Below are 19,120 nucleotides of genomic sequence, written 5' to 3' on the forward strand. Positions count from 1 at the left end.
AAAACAAAAAAAAAAAAATATTTTAGACAATACTATAAGAATATATAAAGGTAATTACTATTTTTTTTTTTTAACTCTTTTCCTACCTAATGAAATTATAGTTTAAGATAAATAGTGATATCACTTAGTTTTTAGTTTTCTCTTATATAATGCAAAATATGTCTCCAAATTAATATAATTTTTTAATTCTATGGTTTGAAAAATTTTAAAATGTAGTCCTCCTCTGATTTTAAATATTAGAATTTAGTCTTTATTTGATAAAACTAAATAAATAGTCTCTATAGTTTTTGATAAAATTATCATAAAGAATCCTTACTACACGGACTTATGTAAGAATAATTTAATTTTATCGTATTTTAAAGATGTTAAATTTTTATTTGTAATTATTCGATATTGAATACAAGAAAACAACCAAAATGTTCAACTAGTAAAAATATACAAACTCTATAAACGAGAATGTGCGTACTCTTGTTGGTTGTCGGTTTTTTATTCTAAGCTCTTTTTGAGTTATAGTCCAAAATGATATTTGTGAACTTGATGCTTAATTGTAGAACTTTAATAAGATCTGATACATTGGAGATATCTCGATACACTTGCTGATCAAATCGTATATTTTTTATAAAAAAAAAAAAAAAAAAATCTGATACATTAATGCTCATATGATCACACCCTTGTTGACATAGTTTAGAAAAACATAGACTAAAAACAAAACAAGTAGAATAATAATAAAAAAAGAAATAAAAAAGAGTAGTTTTTTTTTTTTTTTTCAACTAGGGCAATTATATATATATATATATATATATATATATATATATATATATATATATATATGGTATTCCAAAATGGCTTTAAAATTTAAGTCTTAGAGATGGCCAAAAATCATACGAAAGCGATTAATGAAGTAGGAAAGTGACTAATCTTTTGTTTGGCCAAGTTAGGCCATGTCTATTAAAAATAATATATAGTTGCCCTCAAATGTATGCAAAAATAAAAACCTTATTACATCCTATACCAAACCCCTAAAACCATACACTAATTCACTGCCCATTTTATTAGGATTAACTTCTTTTGGGCATCATTAGGAAAACATTATAGCATTGACTCACATCCACATTCCAAAATATCCTTTAATTTTACTTTAAGTTTTATTTATTCTAATTCTCGTTGAAACTTTTAAATAAATCTTAAATTTAGTCCATATAGTTTTTGTTTTTATCGACATTTTCATTATAAAATTATTATTTCATCGGTTTTAATATTATTGCTATAAATTTGACATCACATATAATCCCAAAGGTTATCTCTCTGACAATTGCTAATCATTATAATGTCGACAGATCCTCTATTTTTGACGACGTTCTATTGATTACTTTCTATCGAAAAAGAAAATATTTCTCGACATTTTGTTTTATTCCCATTTTCTCTTTTAACTTAAAAAATTTGAAAAAGTTGCAGTGTTATATTTTTATTGATTATTGTTATTAGTTTGGTAATAAATCTCGTAGTGCTATAAATATTATTACAAATTAACGTTGCAATTGTTAATGAACAATATTAGTGTAGTTTATGTTTAATGTCACATTTAATTAAAAAGGTTGGGAAAACTTCAAAGTTTGACATTTAAATGAAACAAAATAGGTTTAGTAAAAATTCATCTGTCTTTAACATTAAAATTTTAGGTACTTTATCTATAAAGAAATTTTAGTGGGGAATAAATTAGACCTCTTTCCATCTCTCATTTTAGAATTTAGGCTCAAGATATTAAATAATTAACAGATATCCTACAATTTGTCGGTACAAATAGGTGTCAGTTAAACTAAATTCTAAATAATAAAATTAAACGTTTGTTTTAAAATTAAATTCATAGATGAATATTTTTTCGAAGTAACGTAAAATTCTCTGCGTATTTCAAACCCTAAATTATTTTGTGAAAAGTTATTAACTATTTGGTCAAAGAAATAAAGCTTACAAGAAATTAATTATTTGTTGAAACTTTTAGGGGCAATAGTGCCCAAGTGGGGAAAAGGAAAGTTAAATGGTATTAAATGAAAATTGTAACTCATATGATATGAATACCCAATTATTTTATCTTATGTATACTCACATAAAATAAATACATTATATTAATTCGAGAAGGAAAAAAAAGAATACCCACTTATTGTTTAGATATTCCTCTATTGTAATAAATATGTTTGATGTTATTTATACATGAGAGAAATTTATATGTGTATTTTTCTCAACATTTAATTTCAATACTTTTAAAAAGCTTCCTTTTTTTATTTAATATTTTGAGATGTTGTTCTTTCGAATCAATTATAAATATAGCAATCATGTTAAGTAATTAGTAAGTATAACATATTTTAAATTTAATGTTTAGAGTCTATGAATACTCTCTAATTAATTTCTGCTTATTTGTTCATCAGTTCAATAATATTTTGGATTTCTTTTTTTGTAATAATTTATCATAAACCTTAAAAAAGATCTAATACAAATTAAACTCATTGACTCTTACGAAAAGTAATAAAATTACACATAATCATAACACAAAAGAAAAAAAAAAGGATCGGAACAAATCCATTTTTAGAATGTCAAATAATAGAAAAAGAAAGAAGAACGATGCTAGAAGTTTTCGTTCTTTGTAAGATAGATATTGAACCATAAAAGAATTGAAGTCTTGAGAATCCATAAACTTAATTTTCTTCGACAAAGATGGGTTATTGTTCATCTATAAATATATTTGAAAAATAAAATCTAAATAATTATTATATTATCTTAAAATTTAAATTTTGATTCATTGTTGATTAGTACATTTCGTTTCCAACCATAACGAACCTTTGTGTTATTTTGTTTGTTAAAAGAAGAGAGGAGAGAAATTAAAAAAGAGAATCGTCAAAAATAGCAAATCTGATAAAATAGTTATGAGCACAAAACTTTTTATCAATAACAAACATTTGATAGACACTGATATCCTTTTATTAGTGTCATTGATAGATAGTAATAGAAGTCTATCAATTTCTATCCTTGATAGAATCAAAAAATTTTGTTATAGCTCATCAATGTTTTAATTTGTTTTGCTATTTTTAAAAACACTCATTTTTTTAAGTTATTTTAGTAGTGACACATAATTATATAGAATGTCTTATTGTCGACCATTACAAATACATATACCTATATGCACATAAACAAGATTTAGTGGTAGTTAATATAGCCTTTTGTTTTAAAGGCGGGAGGTTTGAATTTTTCGACCTCCATTACTGTTGTACTAAAAAGTTTACGAATTTATGTTCTTTTTATATTCAAATTTTGATTTTTAGTTTATGAAAATTTATATTATTATTAACATATATAGTCAAAATAAGTATTTGTTCAACAAATACATACTTTTACAAATTTTTAAAGATCAGATGTTCAAATTTTCCGACTTAAACAAAAACAGTTATAATAAATGGCCTAATTACATTTAGGGCTTATAACCTCACTAGAATTGTAAAATTCAAAGGCTAATAACTACGAAATTAAAGGTTTCAATAGCTGACGCCATTCGAAGAAATTTAATTAGAAAATTTTTACTCTTTTCATTGACTTTCAAATGCTTATTTTCTAATTATTTTTCTTAATTGTTAGGTTAAATTAAAATTTTAGTCTCTAATGTTTATGTTTTATGTGAAGTAGACCTCTAAATTTTTATTATAGGTTAATAAACTTTTAATTTTATATTCAAGTAACGAAAAACAAAATCGATTTCAGTGAATCCTGGTAACAAAGTTACTCTATCACTTACAACATATGTAGTGTATTTAAGTCATCTACAAAAGATTCTATCTATATTTGGTAGAAATTACGTTACATAAGGCCGAGTATTGATTATATCCTTAAACTTTTAAAATATATTTTAAACATAGAAATCGTCTAAGTTTAAATTTTTTCTTTTTCTTTTTACCAAGTCCGACACGTTCAATATTTTAAAACAGAGTTTATCGTACATGAAATTGAAATCGACTTTTGCGGATTCAGGAAACTTTTTGAACTTTTAGATGTTGTGTCTAATAAATTTGTTAGTTTTACAAAAAAAAATTATCAAATGTGTCTATGATTAGGTACGTAGACATAAACTCGAAGTTTAAGAGAATTTATGTTAGACACAAACTTAAAAACGAATAGATTTATTTTTAAATATAATAAAATGAACTAAAATATTTTTAAAAAGATGTAACTAAATATCACAATCTATCTATGGTATATGGATTGTGATAGGCCTAATTAAACTCCTATATTTGTTTATCTATATCATAATAGATATAAAATAGTAGTTTATTTAGTTGTATCTTGATAGATACAGACTATAATCTATTGTAGATAAATTGTGATGTTTTTTCATATTTGTAAATACTTTCAAAAGTTTGGTCATTTAAAATAATAAAAATCAGTGGTTAAACATAATTTAACCTGCTTACTCTAAAGTTGACTTCTCTTGTTATTTTTATCACATAAATTTTTTTCATTTAATAGGTATCTCAAACAAATGATGTGATTTTAATACATATCTTTAGTTGTTTAGTTGTTAGTGCAAATTAAACATATTTTGTGTGGTACCCAATTTATTAGTTGATCATTCCATCTTCTTTAATCTTGCAATTATTGAACTATATATTATATTAGACACATACTCCACAATATATCTACAAATATACATTCCTATTAGTCATGAATATTTTCAGTTAATTATTAGTCGGAGGTGTTTGGTTATTATTTTTATAAACTCATTATCTAATCCAGTTCAACTCTTTCTCCCTCTAATGTTTTTGGCGACTCTTGCACTCGACAATCACTATTGATTACTATCGTTATCGCACTCCAACAACATAGTGTGGCAATCAACTCGACATTAAAAGTTTGAAAATTTACCTAAAAATGTATAAACTAAGGTATCATCTAATTTTAGTTTTTAGATTTTTTAAATTCACATTTTGACAAACAAACCTTTAACATTACTTTTTAAAAATTTCTGAAAATTATATTTACCAACCTCTCTATATATGCTATGCTTTCATTCATTTTTATGTTTTAAATTTTTAACTTTAAAACTTATGTTGGCAAGCTTCTACAAATCGGACACTTAAATTTAAAACAGTTTTAAAATTTTACTAATCGATAATAAAAATTAAACCCTTAAACTTATACTATTATTACAATTTCTAGAGTTTAATTTTACGATCGCAAATCAAGGGTTATAGTTTTAAATATAAGTAAATTTAAGAGTATTTTTAACGATTAACAACCACAACAATCGATGAAACAGTGGAGAGATTAGAACCATGCTAAACCAATTTTTTTCTTTTTGGATGGAAGGTTCAATTTTTTATACAATTTAAAATATATACACAATTACATGTACAAATAAAAAACTATTTAGGTGTATTGAAGTCATAAATTTACTTCATAGAGCCTTTTTGTAAAGCCGAAAGCTATAGGCTCACTCTATGCTCTATACACTGTTCATATAATAATGAACCATAAGAAAAAGGTTTGGAATTGAGGGAAAACTTTTACAATAATTTAAAATTACTCAAAGTCATGGCCATGAGAATAATAATAATAATAATTTATCTCTCTTTTTTTTAGAAAAAATGAACAAAACAAAATTAAAGGATAAGTTGGTTGGTTGGTTGGTGATTGTTATTAAAAATGACTTGATATGTTTGGTTAAAAATATTTGGATGTATTTCGGGTATGACCTATATATTTTTATTGTTCACTTAAATGATCGATCACAAGTTTTCATGTTACAAACGTGCGATTGATATGGATGTTGTCAAATTATATATATATATATATAGTGATGGGCATTGTAGCTAAATGTAGGAAGAGTACTCTATTGGGACCATTATTTTTTACCTGTTCTGTGTTTTGCACTATAAGGTTTTAAGGATTCATTTAAGACAAACTTTATAACCATTTTTTGTTCTCATTTTGTGTGGACAACAAATTTTCAAATTAATATATATATATAAGTTAATGAGTCGAAGAATTATGAATTTTGAATCATGTCAAAAGAAGATGTCTAACTATGTTTAAAATATCTTTAGAGTTTGTTCAGTTTTAGATTTTTAGTTCATATATTTTTAAATACCCGAATCTAGTTCATCATGATTAATTTTTATCGAAAGCTGTAAAATAATAATAGTAATTACGGTAAGAAAAATTCAAATTGTGAATATGTTTTTAAATTTTATAGTAAAAATCGCAATAAACTATAACAAAAAAATTTAAAAATAAATTATATACTAGAAGTAGGAAATGGATTAAAAACTTTTCAAAAATATAGGGATTAAAATTAAACAAAATCTATAAATTTCAATACATAAACTAGTGAATGAAAATTAAAGATGAGGACGTACCCAACTTTCGATCTGAAAGAAGAAAGGTCGTATCAGTTGCTGTTGAATTAACTTAAATTAATTAACATGTCAGATTGAGTATATATTCAAGACGGTCACAATTTGGTACATGTGATGTTAATAACTAATTTATTAACCTATTCAATATCAATTATGTTTCAATTATATTTCATCATTTTCAAACTTTTGTGGTCTATAGTCTATAGGGGAAAGGAAAAGGAAAAAGAAGGGAAATTGTGACGTAGAAAAAATATTTCAATTCCATAAGTCAAAGTTTTAGGGAAAACATAGTTTTTAGGATTTAAAATTTAACTAATGATTCAAATGATTTTTTTTTTTAATTAAATGAAATATATAGTAGAGAGATATTAAAAAAAGAAACTATCCACAATTTTGAAAACCAAAAAATGGGTTATCAAATAATAGAGCTACAAATAGGATGCCATAGTTCTAAAATGTCTTTTCCTTAGCTTTCAAAGTGTTCTTTAAAAAAAAATATATAGTGAAAGCTAAATAAGGAAAGCCTAAATATCTTCTTTTTTTTTTATGAACTTAATTTTAGAAAAAAAATATGTGGGTCATAATTTGAGGAACCTACTTTGTAAGTTTTAAAAGTTCTATTACAATTTTTAAAAAATTTAAAATATTTTTAGTATAAACCGAGGGTTGTTTTCGATCGATAACTATATCAGTGTCTATCATCCATATATTCTAAAATTTTAGTGAATATTTCAACTATTTATTATTTACAATAATTTTTGTAAACAATATTATTTAATAGACTATGAAATTAATTAAACAATGGCACTTGGAAACCATTTTTTTCTTTGTTTATTATTAAAATTTACAAATCTTCTTGGTTGACACTTTTAGTTTCTAATAGTATTAAAATAATTAACAATAGTAAAGTTGTGCAATTTTTCTTTTAGTTTTTAATGCATATAGCAATAAAACCAATATTCAAAATTAATTTAACAAGAAGCTATTTCTAAAAAGAAAAGGGGAAAAAAATGACAATGGTTCAAGACATCAAAATTTTTCCTTTATGGGTTGAATTTTCAAGTATAATTATTAAATAATCCAAATAGTTCATATATACACTTACAAATATATGATTAAAACAAATTAAATAAAAAGTTGATTTAGTTCTTTTTTACAAAAAGTCTATTATATTTAGTACTTCAACTAGACAGATAATAGGGGTAAGACTTTGATGTTGATGAAATACATAATCAATAAATGTATAATACGTACATGAAAAGAAAAAAAATATATAAGCAAAATAAATTCAATTCTTTCTATAATTTTGTTGATTAAGTTACATTTTAGTTTTGTTTAAATTCATAAAAATATATTTAAATTTCAAATTATTTTTTTTTTCTCTTTTTCTTCCCGGTTAGGTTTGGCGCACCTTCTCTAGCTCGAGTTATCTTTACTTGTATATTTATGAATAAAATCATCCCTCTCGTGAATTTAGAAATTGACGATAAAAGTCATCAATAGTAAATTTTTTTTCTTTTTCTTAGTTATTTATTATTGTAAATTTATATTATAATAAAAAAAGAAAGAAAAAGAAACAAAATAAAAGAAATAATAATAAATTAGAGCTAACTTAATTATTATAATTAGGAGATTTTGTTGGGATTTAGAATTGTGTTTTATGGACAATAGGAGTGCTTGGGCCATGAGATGATTATGGAGGACATGGTCAAAAGGAACACACATCGAGTCAAAAAAAGCCAATTTGGTTTCTTTATCTTGATGTTATTGATGTAAATGAATGGCTTCCAAAGTTAGTTCAGAAGCTATTGGAAAGTCAGTGAGAGAAAATTCAGGACTATTGTGAACCCTCGAATTTCAGCAGACATTTTTTAAAGGGTTTAAGAAAGTCACAAAAGGGTATCAGCAGAGTCGAAGGCTAAGACAATCGTTAACGTCAAAGATGGTCTCTATCTTGATAGCATGAATGAAGGAACGAGAGTCGATCATTTATTAAGATGTATCATCTTTATTATATTAATATATATGTTTAGGATGGAAAGAATATGACAGTTCTTAATTATAACCACCAAGCAACAGTGAGAGTATATGTGACTGTTTTTATGTCTGAAGAACAATTGTTTGTTAATTTGGTTGTTTTTATAAATTTTTTGTTGAACCTCAGAATTTGTCGAGATAAGTTTCGTTGAGATGAGAAAGTTAAGATTGTTATTGTGTCTGAGTGACATGGTTGGAATATATATGGAGCTAAAATCGATGTCATTGCATAAAACAATGGACACACAATTAGCTTACACACAGGTAAATTTTGGAGACTCTTGGCCCAGTTGACATAGGTCCATGTTTGAGTAGGGTGTATTAGATGGTCACACACATTTATCTTTCATTTTTTTTACTTTGCTTTATTATCAAGTGGTCAAATGACTAATTTTGTTGTTTCTCCAGGAAAATAAAAAATAAAATTATATGTTGTATGTCTTGATTCACAAGGCAGCAGTTTGAAGAGATTTTTTTTTTCTGTCATATATCTATTTGGATATCGATTGAAAAGATGTTGAACAATATGTGCGACAAGAAACTGAGTAAGTTTGATTGAATATGAATTATTTAAGATTTGTCTTTTTAAGTGATCCATGTTGAACTTGATCTCTGCTAAGTTAGACTTTAGAGCAATATCTCATGATTGGGAGTAGATCCGTTTGATACGATGCTCAAAGTGAGACACACTCAAAGCAAAGCGTCTCTTATTGACAAGAGAATAAGTGATAGGTGAAAACAATTATCTTCACTGTTACAGGGCCTTTAGGATGAAATTAAATCAAAGTAAAATCACGAGGGTTTATGACGATTTGGATAACGACTAAGGAGGTTTAGAAAAGTATACCGTATATAAACTTTTTAGAGGCGACTTAATTTTGTAATCTGTATTATTGATCTCTCTAATAAAATAGTTCTTCCTTTGCTCCTAGAAGTAGCTAACACACGATTAATAAATCTTTGTCAATTTCTTTTACTTGAAGTCTTAAGTATTATATTTAATTATTTTTTATTGTCGATTCTTAACATATATAGTACTTAGAGATATGTAAAATAGTAATGTTTATCCCGAACAACCCCTCCCAACCCCCCACACACACTGAGGTCTAATGGGTCTAATGCCAAATAATGTAGCATGCTTCTAAGCAAAAAATTTCCTCTCTTGTGAAAAGGTTTAAGATTGAAAAAGAATAAGGAGCAAATATACAACATGATTTGAACAAGAATATATGCATATATATATATATATATATATATATATATATATATATATATATATATATGTGGTTCAAGAATGGGAACTCACGGGGTGTCAAGTTCACATGCCTGTCAAGTACCACAGCATTGAGTTCCTACAAAAACTTTATTCCTTAGGTATTTTCCTTGAGGAATCCTTCATGTGTCTACATAATTCACATTATGTTCAACCTATGAACAAACATATGGATATATGTAGCCAAATGTGGACATGCATAGACCCTCTATTTTCTCTCATTATCATGAGGTGACTACCTACAACACACCTACAACTCAAAACAAGTTACCATACTAAACCATTAGTGGATGCAACGATCAATTAACTTGTAAACTTATATTACACATAATATCACTCAATTTACCTGTCAAGAATAATCAAAATACGAGTTGAAACGATCATAAAGAGAAAATGTATATTAGATTTGTTTTTATATGTTTTTACTAAAATGTTGTCGATCAGAATCGATAAGGAAAGAAATGATGAATGCTAGTTATAAATTAATTACAACCATTTATTTATTGGAATTAGACCCATATGTAGTCGTTTTTAAACAAGTCAGCTCCACTAAAGTTGAAAATATTCATAGTTGAAGTTTGTACATTTTTATCGAAAAACTTCATCTTTTTCTCTTTCTTAATTATAGCTTAGCACATTTATTGAGGAACATTTGTTTCCCTTTTTTCTTTCTTTCTTCCTACGACGTTTGTTAACTTCATATCCAAAAATTCTCTGCATCGCAAACCCAAACTTTTTTTACTTCAACTAATTAAATAATTTGGCACCTCTCAACACTTACTTCTTAAATATTAAGCAATTTCTAATTTAAGATCAACACATATTGCTACTGCCATAACTATTGTAAATAGTTTTTTAATTTAAAATTAATTAATCCAAGACATTTCGTCATTATAAACAAACACATGTCAGTTGACATATTCAAATATATTTTTAAAAAACTAAAATGTCTCTATTTTTCTACCAAGTGACATTAATTATAGTCATAAATAGATTGACAGAAAATTATAAATTTTTTTGTTTTTTTTTTTTGTCTTACCTCTAGACGTGATCCTTATGTACCGTCATAAATTCGTTACGAACAAAAACTGTCATTAACTTCGAAAAATCCAAATGTTTTAGTTTGTCAAAAAGAAAAACGTTTGGAATTTGACTTTTAGGACTGTTTTCTCTCACTCTCTCTCTTTCACTTTCTTTAGATTCGCCTTTCTTCTTATATATATCATTATAGAAAAGCCGAAATTGTTGTAGTGATAATTATGTTAAATGTGCAGAAAAGCAAGAGAGGAGGCAGAGTGTAATAAACCAATTCTTCACCCAAACGCATGCAATGCAAAGGGTTTCAAAATATGCAAAAGGAAAAAAAAATTAAAATTGTGTCCCATTTGGAGAATGACATTTCATTTGTTAAGTCACTTTCCCCACTCTATATATATATATATATATATATATATAGATATATATATATATATTCTTTTCAAAATTGCATAATAACCCACCCCTCATTCCCATCCCTTCTCATTGCCTATTCTCTCAAACCCTAAAACCCCTAATGAAAAACCCTAAACCCTAAACATCTATTGTTTTTACCTTTATAGCCTTTCCTTTTAACCAAGCTGCCCTCTTGTTGTGTGTAATCCTAACACACTACCATATATATATATATAACCTTTTCTCTTTCTCCTTTTGTGACCACTTGTAGAACCTACCCAATTTGATCCCTCTTTATTTTAGGCCTCAATTATTTCAAATCATATTGTCTTTTTTCTCGTTTCACTCTCTTTTATTCTTATAAGTCGATAAGGTTTTAAATGCCGATATCGATGAAAATTAAGTAGCAGTATCTTAATTTGTTAGTGAATTATTTCAACAAAATGTTAATGTTTTCTTAAAATTTAGAAAATAAATATATTTAAATTGAAAAATGAAAAGGCTAAGTTAATATATTTGTGTTTTATAATTTAGTTATACTTTCTCGTTATACTTTGGTTATGTTTCATATAGATTTTTTTTATATATGATACAATAAAATGTCAAATCGCATGTTATGTCCACATGAAAACTCTATCAACATATGAAAATAAGGACATGACGTCGATAGAGGCTACGAGGTAGGGTCCTTTATCTATTATGGAATTAGTTTGAAATTGATTATAAGTGTCGATTATTATTCTGAATGTCTGAAAATTTTAAAATACATCTTATCTATAGTACTTCAAGGACTAAAAATATTATAATCGATCTATGAAAGGAAAAATAAAAATCATATGGGAGAACTGAAAAATTTGTAGAATTATGAATTAGGTTGTGTTTTGTACAACTATTGATAGGGCTACGAGGTAGGGGTCCTTTATCTAATTCAACTACATTATATTCAACGCAATCCTATCCAATCCTACATAAAATGATCACTGACAACTTTGATGGTAATGTGACTAAGAAGCATAGTATATATGATCATGAACATGATGCTATAGAGTTCTTATCTTGTTCAACTATATATATTACAAGTTAAATTCTATTGTGGGATGACTTTCAATTTTGATGGTAACATGATATTAGGAGACAAAGTGTACTAGGACTATAACATTAATTGTTTGGCATGTTCTTTCAAAATTTTAATATTATTTATTTCATCCCTTGAAATTAGTAATTTTTTAAAACGCTTAAAAATAATTCCAAAGAGACGAGCTTAAATATAGTTTATTTAATTAGGCAAAAATTCCTTTAAACAAAAGAACTAGCATATCTTTATTAGTAGCCTACATCTTTCGAAACAAAGTTTATATGGACCTTTTGCTAACACGATTATCAACAATAAAGTGTCTACACATTAATAAAAGTTTATCATTGATTGAGTCTACCACTAATATATTTATTATTATTGTAATGCCCAAAGTTCAAGAGGGAAAAATAAACGTACTAACATCACGTCTAAATGAAAGAACTCCTCGAGATATGAAAGTTTGGTGAAAAATGATTTAAAAGAACTAAATTATTACTTCAAAGCTAAGTGTGTTTAGCTTGAAACAACCCTACGTTGGAGATATCTCTTCGAAATTTTACTGCATACGATGCATGCAAGTGAGACCGAGACATCCTGAAAGGACTAGTAAATTTCACTTTTAAAAGCAATAATTAGATGTCATATTTGAATTCAATATCTGAAACCGAGAATCCGAGAGTTATAACTATGGTTTCTATTCTTTAAAAATGTTGCTATACAGATAAAAAAAAAATTTAAAAGTTATATATTAAATTGATTTCATAGAGTTTATTAGACAACGACAATATATTAAAAAGAAATGAAAGATAATATAACAAAATAGTGAAAGATATTATTTCTCTCGACATAGATATCTTAGAGATGGATGTATGTAGAGAGAACCTCTCAAAATGTCTGTATAATAAATCCTACATTTAAGTGTCCAATTTAGTAAAGCAAACCAAACTCCCTTTTTCTTTCTTTTCTTCTTCAAAAGGGCATTCCAATTTTTTTGGTTCTTTTTCCTAATTAAAGTCAAAACATTTCCTTTTAAGAATTATATATATCGATATATACACACACATAAAGGATAAGTTTATGTTTTTATTTTATTTTTCTTTTGTGAATAAAATCATTTTCAAACTTAGTCTTTAGGTTTATTTGAATATACTTTACAATTTTCCACCATTTAATTTGTTCTCAAACTTGAATAAATAATAATATTAACTACATCCTTCTTTCTTTCTTTTTTTTTGTTTCACATGAATAGCCTATCAGATCTCATGGAATTTAGGATCTGGTTTCAAGGATATTGGCTCCAAGTAAAAGACAGATATTTTCAATAGAGTTTGTTTCTAAAAAATTGTAAAGAGAATATGGAGTATTCAGTCAATGTATTGATCAAATTCATGAAGGAAAACAAAATAATAATAATAATAATAATAAACAGCTTAGACCTCAACATGAGATTAATCTAAACAAAACAAAACAAAAAAGAATAGCAGAGTCCCAAATTACAACAAGAACATATTTGTTTGAAATTATAATAATGGTTACGACGCCTTTTTATTAAGGTGCTGGGTCGGGGTAAAAATGGCATTGATCTATCGCCTCAGGGTGTGCAGAATGTACTCAGCATAAAGATCCCTGCAAATTTATTCAATTCAAAATCTTGTAAGAACAAAGATTGCAATCAAACTTAGAATGTAGAATTCATTGGATCTGACTGAAAAACTTGCATTGAGTACTGTATAGCTTCAAGAGCAACGCCTGAAGGCAAGAATTCATTAACTGCCACCTCCTTGTTTTCGTTCTTTTTATCTGTGATTCAATAATGTTAAGAAATTTCCATTCCTAATGTTGAAACTTTCAATTTGTATATCAGGACCAAGAAGAATTTATTGAAGAGACTTTGTAATAGATTTGATAAAGGATACAGTCTTCGAAGAAGCGGCGAATCTCAGAGAGACGGTGAGGGGGAAGCTCTTTGATGTCGGTGTAATGTTTGTATTCTGGATCATCAGCACAAACTGCAATGATTTTATCATCCTTCTCTCCCTGGATCAAAAGCAACAATTTTGTCAAAAGTTGTTTTGAATGAGGATGAAGTGTAGGTTTTGTTTCTTTCCATTGCTTCAAAGTTACCTGGTCAATCATGGGCATAAGTCCAATGGCCTTGGCTCGGAGAAAACAGCCAGGAAGAACTGGTTCCTGTACAAACAAATCAATAGACGTCTTGTAAATCGTTACAGTGAATGAAGATAAAACGTGCTCTAGGTAGGAAAACAAGGTAACGCAAATTCAGAGGCTAAAATTCTTCTCAAGATCAGTTTGTGAAGATTTTCGACTGAGTGAAACAATGTTCAGTATATAACCTGCATAAGTACAAGAACATCCATAGGATCATTGTCCTCACACAGCGTACGGGGGATGAAGCCATAGTTATGAGGATAGACCACTGATGAATACAAAATCCGATCAACCTGTTCGTTATGAACAAGAACCAATGAACATAAGAATCAAAACAAATTCCTATTGATAGAGAAGAACGTTATTTAGATCTGAAACATTTCATTTTTTTGTTCACACAATAGAAAGTTCATGGCGAGAAAAGAGAGAAGAAATTTTGCATTGTTGCGTCAGTTTTTCTTTTTGTTTTTGACTTTAATCCACCTCAACTACCCTCACGAAACATACGGTTCTAATTGTTATTATTGATGATATGATATCTATTATCTATCGATCTCAGAGATATAAGACAGTTCCAATACCTTGATCAGCCCCGTCTTCTTGTCAAGTTCATATTTGACTTTGCTTCCCTTTGTAATCTCAACAACCTGTGTTGAATCAACCAAGACTAATTGAAAACATGTGAAATCCCTCTTTGGAGGGAAAGGAGGGAAAAAAAATACAGAAACAGAAACTGGGTTTGCTGGTGAAAGAAATCCTAGACATGGAATCCAAAGATATATTTTCCCAATTATCATAACTAGAAAGGTAATTCCATTTAAATTAAAGGAAAAGGACAAACTCTTCAACAGATGGAACTTCTAAAGTGATGAAACATAGCACTTTTACATGTATCATTGTCCTTGGACTTCATGTTTCAATGATAAAATGAAACAAATCATATGGGCCACAAACTAGAGCTATTTGATGCTCCACTTTTCTATAAGATCAGTTTGAGCTTATTTGTCTGTTCTTTTAGTACAACATTTATGTGGATGGGAAGTTGAAAGTTGAAACAGCATTCACAGATCCGTAATTTTGGAAGAAGGAGCAATCAAACCAATAACATAGCCTTTAAACAACTACATCAAATCCATGATCTCAATGCATAAATTTCAGAATGAGGGGAAGAAAAAAGAACATACACAGTTGAAAATCTTGGGAGCATCAGGTCCTACAGAGAAGAAAAAAACAACAAAGGTACACTTAAATCAGAACATTGATATTCATAATCACAACAAAGTCAAAACAAGAAACAATAGAACAGATATGAAAAATACCAATCTCAAGATCATGCCAAGGATGAGCAGCAACCGATCTTCTAGACAAAGAAGAAAGAATCCTTTCATTCAACCTCGGAGCTCGATTCTTATCACCGTTAGCATTCTCATCAGTAGTCATATCTAACAAAAATCAAACAAAAATCACTCCAAATAATTTAAAAAAAAACAAACAAACAAACAAACAACTAATTTCTGTAACGAACAAAACCCACAATCAAAAGGGGAAAACCAAAAGGAAAAGCTTGAACCTGAGGGATTTGAGAAGGAGAAAAAAGAGAGAGATTGAGAAAAAGGGTTGAAAGGAAACCTGCAAAAGATGTTGAATGAAAAGAGAGAATGAAGAATAGATTTATAGAGAAGAAGGAATTGAGAATGAAGAGCGAGTCAATTCGAAAAGAGGGAGAGAAGGAAGCTGCCTCTTACACTTGTTTGTTTTTTACTTAGACGTTTCAAATTTGGTTGCTTTTCATACGAAGGCGAAGGGTTGCCTTTGTAATTTTTATGGCTAATTTACTTTACTCTTTCTATTCCCTCTTTGTGGGATTGTGACATTACAAATTCTATATATAGAAAACCTCATGTAAAAAATGGTATTAAATTTTTGTGGATATTTCTAATATATTTTTTCATGAGTTGAGTGCATGAGACATATGATTTCTTGCCAAATTTTAATTTGGATGGGGAGAAAAGGGGGAGGGGAGAAAAGATAATCGAATTTCTACGTTCGACTTTGCCTCAACTATAATGATTTATTTATCGTTATAATAGCGAATTGCATTAGAATTAGGGATAATTGCATATATAACAATAGGAATAAAAGAATTTGTAGTTATAGCACAATGCAAAAGATTTTTACCTCACTGATAGGTTTTTCTATATTTGCACTTCGTTGAAAATATTGTTATACGCTCAATTATTAACCTAAAAAATGCTACCAACTGGAATTCTCCTTCTACTTCCAACGAACAAAATCACTCTAGTCCTTAGGTGATCATTTAGGTCGAGTCAAGTATAAGGCATTCCTTGTTAAGTGTCTTACTAGACTGCCTCGTGCTAAGCCAACTTCCTTCTCTACCACTTTGATTCTAATGTGTCATTTTATTCCCGAATTTTATTAATCCCTTTACTTAGTCGTTTTTGTTTGTGTTTGATGTTTATTATGCTCTTTTATTGAAAATCGTTTATAATATCTATTATTTTGTAAACAAATGACGAAACATAAGCCAAAAACACAAACGTTGCAATGTCATTGATGCGAATTAATATAAATAATAAATTTTTTAAGTAAAGTATAAAATGCTTGTTTATTAATTTGATTTTTTAGAAAAATGTAGAAGTGAAAGTTTGAAATTTTTATCAACATCGACATTTTAAACCTGCATTAAATATAAAATCCTTTTATTTTATTTTTGTAAACTATTTGTTTCGATTTAATTTGTAATCTTTCTAATCCGATTACAAGCATAGCAACTCAATTTGATAATTAACAAGTCCATTAAATTTTAAAAGAAATTAGCATATATCAATTAACATTTCAATATGAAAACCCTAGAAATTTAAGAATTAAGAATTTTTACTTATTTAAACCCACTCTAACCAAATTCTAATAACACTAAATTCTTTTTAGAACGAAAGAACAAAAAATAAGGAAAACTAATTCCTTACTCTAATCTTAAACGTTTTACATGCAAATTGATCCAATCCACTAAATGCTTTTGGATTTGATGATCAGTTGAGGATTCTTAAAAGGATTAGTAATGAGAAAATTGTCATTTCAAACCCTAATTGAAAACAATAATATGCTTAGTCAACTAGCAAAAAGAGTATAGTATATACAACTATACGTCAAAAATACATATATATTAAATGTAAATAGTCTCAAGTTAAGTTATACAGTGACCTAAAACGTAACATCTAAAAATAATTTTATAGTCGACTTTTGGTAATCGATCGAATCTTGTTAATAGAGTTCATGGTTATTTGTATATATAAAAAATAAGAATTAAGTGTAAGTTAGGGGTGAGATTATTGTATTAAAATTGATATATATTTGAAAACAATATGAAAAAGAAATGAATAGGGCAGATGTTACAAAGTACTAATAATATACTAAAATGATATCACATTCCCTTCCTAGTGGATCACACGTGTTCTTCTTATCGAATTAAATTAATCGCAACTCTTTTTTTTATCTTTTTTTCTTTTTTTACTTTTATTATTATCACATCACAATAACATCTTCTTATTCAATCTTTTCTCTAAAAAGGGGGAAAAAAAGAATTTTTCTGTTCGAATTTATTTCGATTTTAATTCATTATTCCTTAAGTTAAATATGTATAAATTTTCAACAAAAAGAAAATGTTAAAATGCATAAATTTCTAATTTATTTTTCCATATCCTCGATGGTGTAATTAGGGTCTTTTACAGGTTTGATCACCTTTGAATTCTTTCTCATGGTTTAACTTCGAGTTCTAAACAATAATATGTAAGAGATTCTCAAGTTAGTGCAATGTCGAACCTATCACATTTTTTATGGCTAAGTAAGTGTGTAGTTTCACTACAAGAAATCAAGGGTTTTCCGACGCACGAGAAGTGAGGTTCTAACTTTTTTTTCATTTCTTGAAAAAACGCTTACTCCCCACCCTCAAAGCTGTCAAGTGTGAGTTATTTATCGACCCTTCCTCTGACACTCACATTTAGTTACGTTGTAAGGTGTTAGGGTATTTGTAAACTCAAGATTTCCAAGGTCCTCCTTTCTGTTGTTACGTACATGTAATTAATGTGTCGGTGGTATATATCAAAAAGGTTTTGTGGGTCACAAAATTGCAATCGGACGCCAACATTGAGCTCGTTTGATCATCTTGGAGCTAGCTAGCATCCAATCGTGCCCCAAAAAACAACGTAACACTCTCATTTTTTCCTTTGAGATTTGTGTTTCTTTATTTCGACTCCCGATCTTCCTTCACCTTGAAAATCCTTTATCGTGTGATTGAAAACCCTTGGACAAAATTTTAACTAAAGGAAACCAATGATCTACCAAATCCCTTGTAATGCAAGTAGTTTAATTTCAATTTTGTCTCATTCTTTTTGGCCCTTTTAAAATGACAAAATTTAAAAATTAGCCCCTCTTTACAATGATATATATTATTGTAATTAGTATGTCTAATATAATAATTTCTCAAAAAGAAAAAGAGAAAAATCTAATTAAAAAAACATCAAAATTAAGTTCATGTTTGGCCACTGCCCACGATTGATCATATAACTTTAGATCATTCGATGGCATATATATACGAATATTATCATTACTGTATCTTTTTAGATGCCAATTTGGATATGACATAAATATACACAGTAGTCGTAGTTGTATGCATGTCTAACAACTACTTTAATATAATATATGCTCTCTCTTTCTAAA

The 19,120-nt window shown here is 27.7% G+C and overlaps 1 protein-coding gene across 3 annotated transcripts; it reads right to left on the reverse strand.

Annotated features, from left to right (window-relative positions):
• Positions 1–13,570: 13,570 nt before the first annotated feature.
• LOC103498830 (soluble inorganic pyrophosphatase 1) lies at positions 13,571–16,228 on the reverse strand. Of its 3 annotated transcripts, XM_051092026.1 has the most exons (10): positions 16,129–16,228; positions 15,954–16,012; positions 15,703–15,825; positions 15,568–15,596; positions 14,965–15,030; positions 14,569–14,676; positions 14,339–14,404; positions 14,131–14,251; positions 13,933–14,014; positions 13,571–13,840 (listed from the first exon to the last, which is right to left on the reverse strand). In XM_051092026.1, the coding sequence occupies exons 3-10, from the start codon at positions 15,821–15,823 to the stop codon at positions 13,798–13,800; spliced, it is 636 nt and encodes a 211-aa protein (XP_050947983.1). In that variant the 5' UTR covers positions 15,824–15,825; positions 15,954–16,012; positions 16,129–16,228; the 3' UTR covers positions 13,571–13,797. The 3 variants fall into 3 exon arrangements, with proteins under 3 accessions (XP_050947983.1, XP_008459810.1, XP_008459809.1); XM_008461588.3 differs by lacking the exon at positions 15,954–16,012 and having other exon boundaries at positions 16,013–16,150; XM_008461587.3 differs by having other exon boundaries at positions 15,954–16,133.
• Positions 16,229–19,120: the final 2,892 nt, after the last annotated feature.

Source organism: Cucumis melo, chromosome 11 (genome assembly GCF_025177605.1).
Source record: "Cucumis melo cultivar AY chromosome 11, USDA_Cmelo_AY_1.0, whole genome shotgun sequence".
NCBI lineage: Eukaryota > Viridiplantae > Streptophyta > Magnoliopsida > Cucurbitales > Cucurbitaceae > Cucumis > Cucumis melo.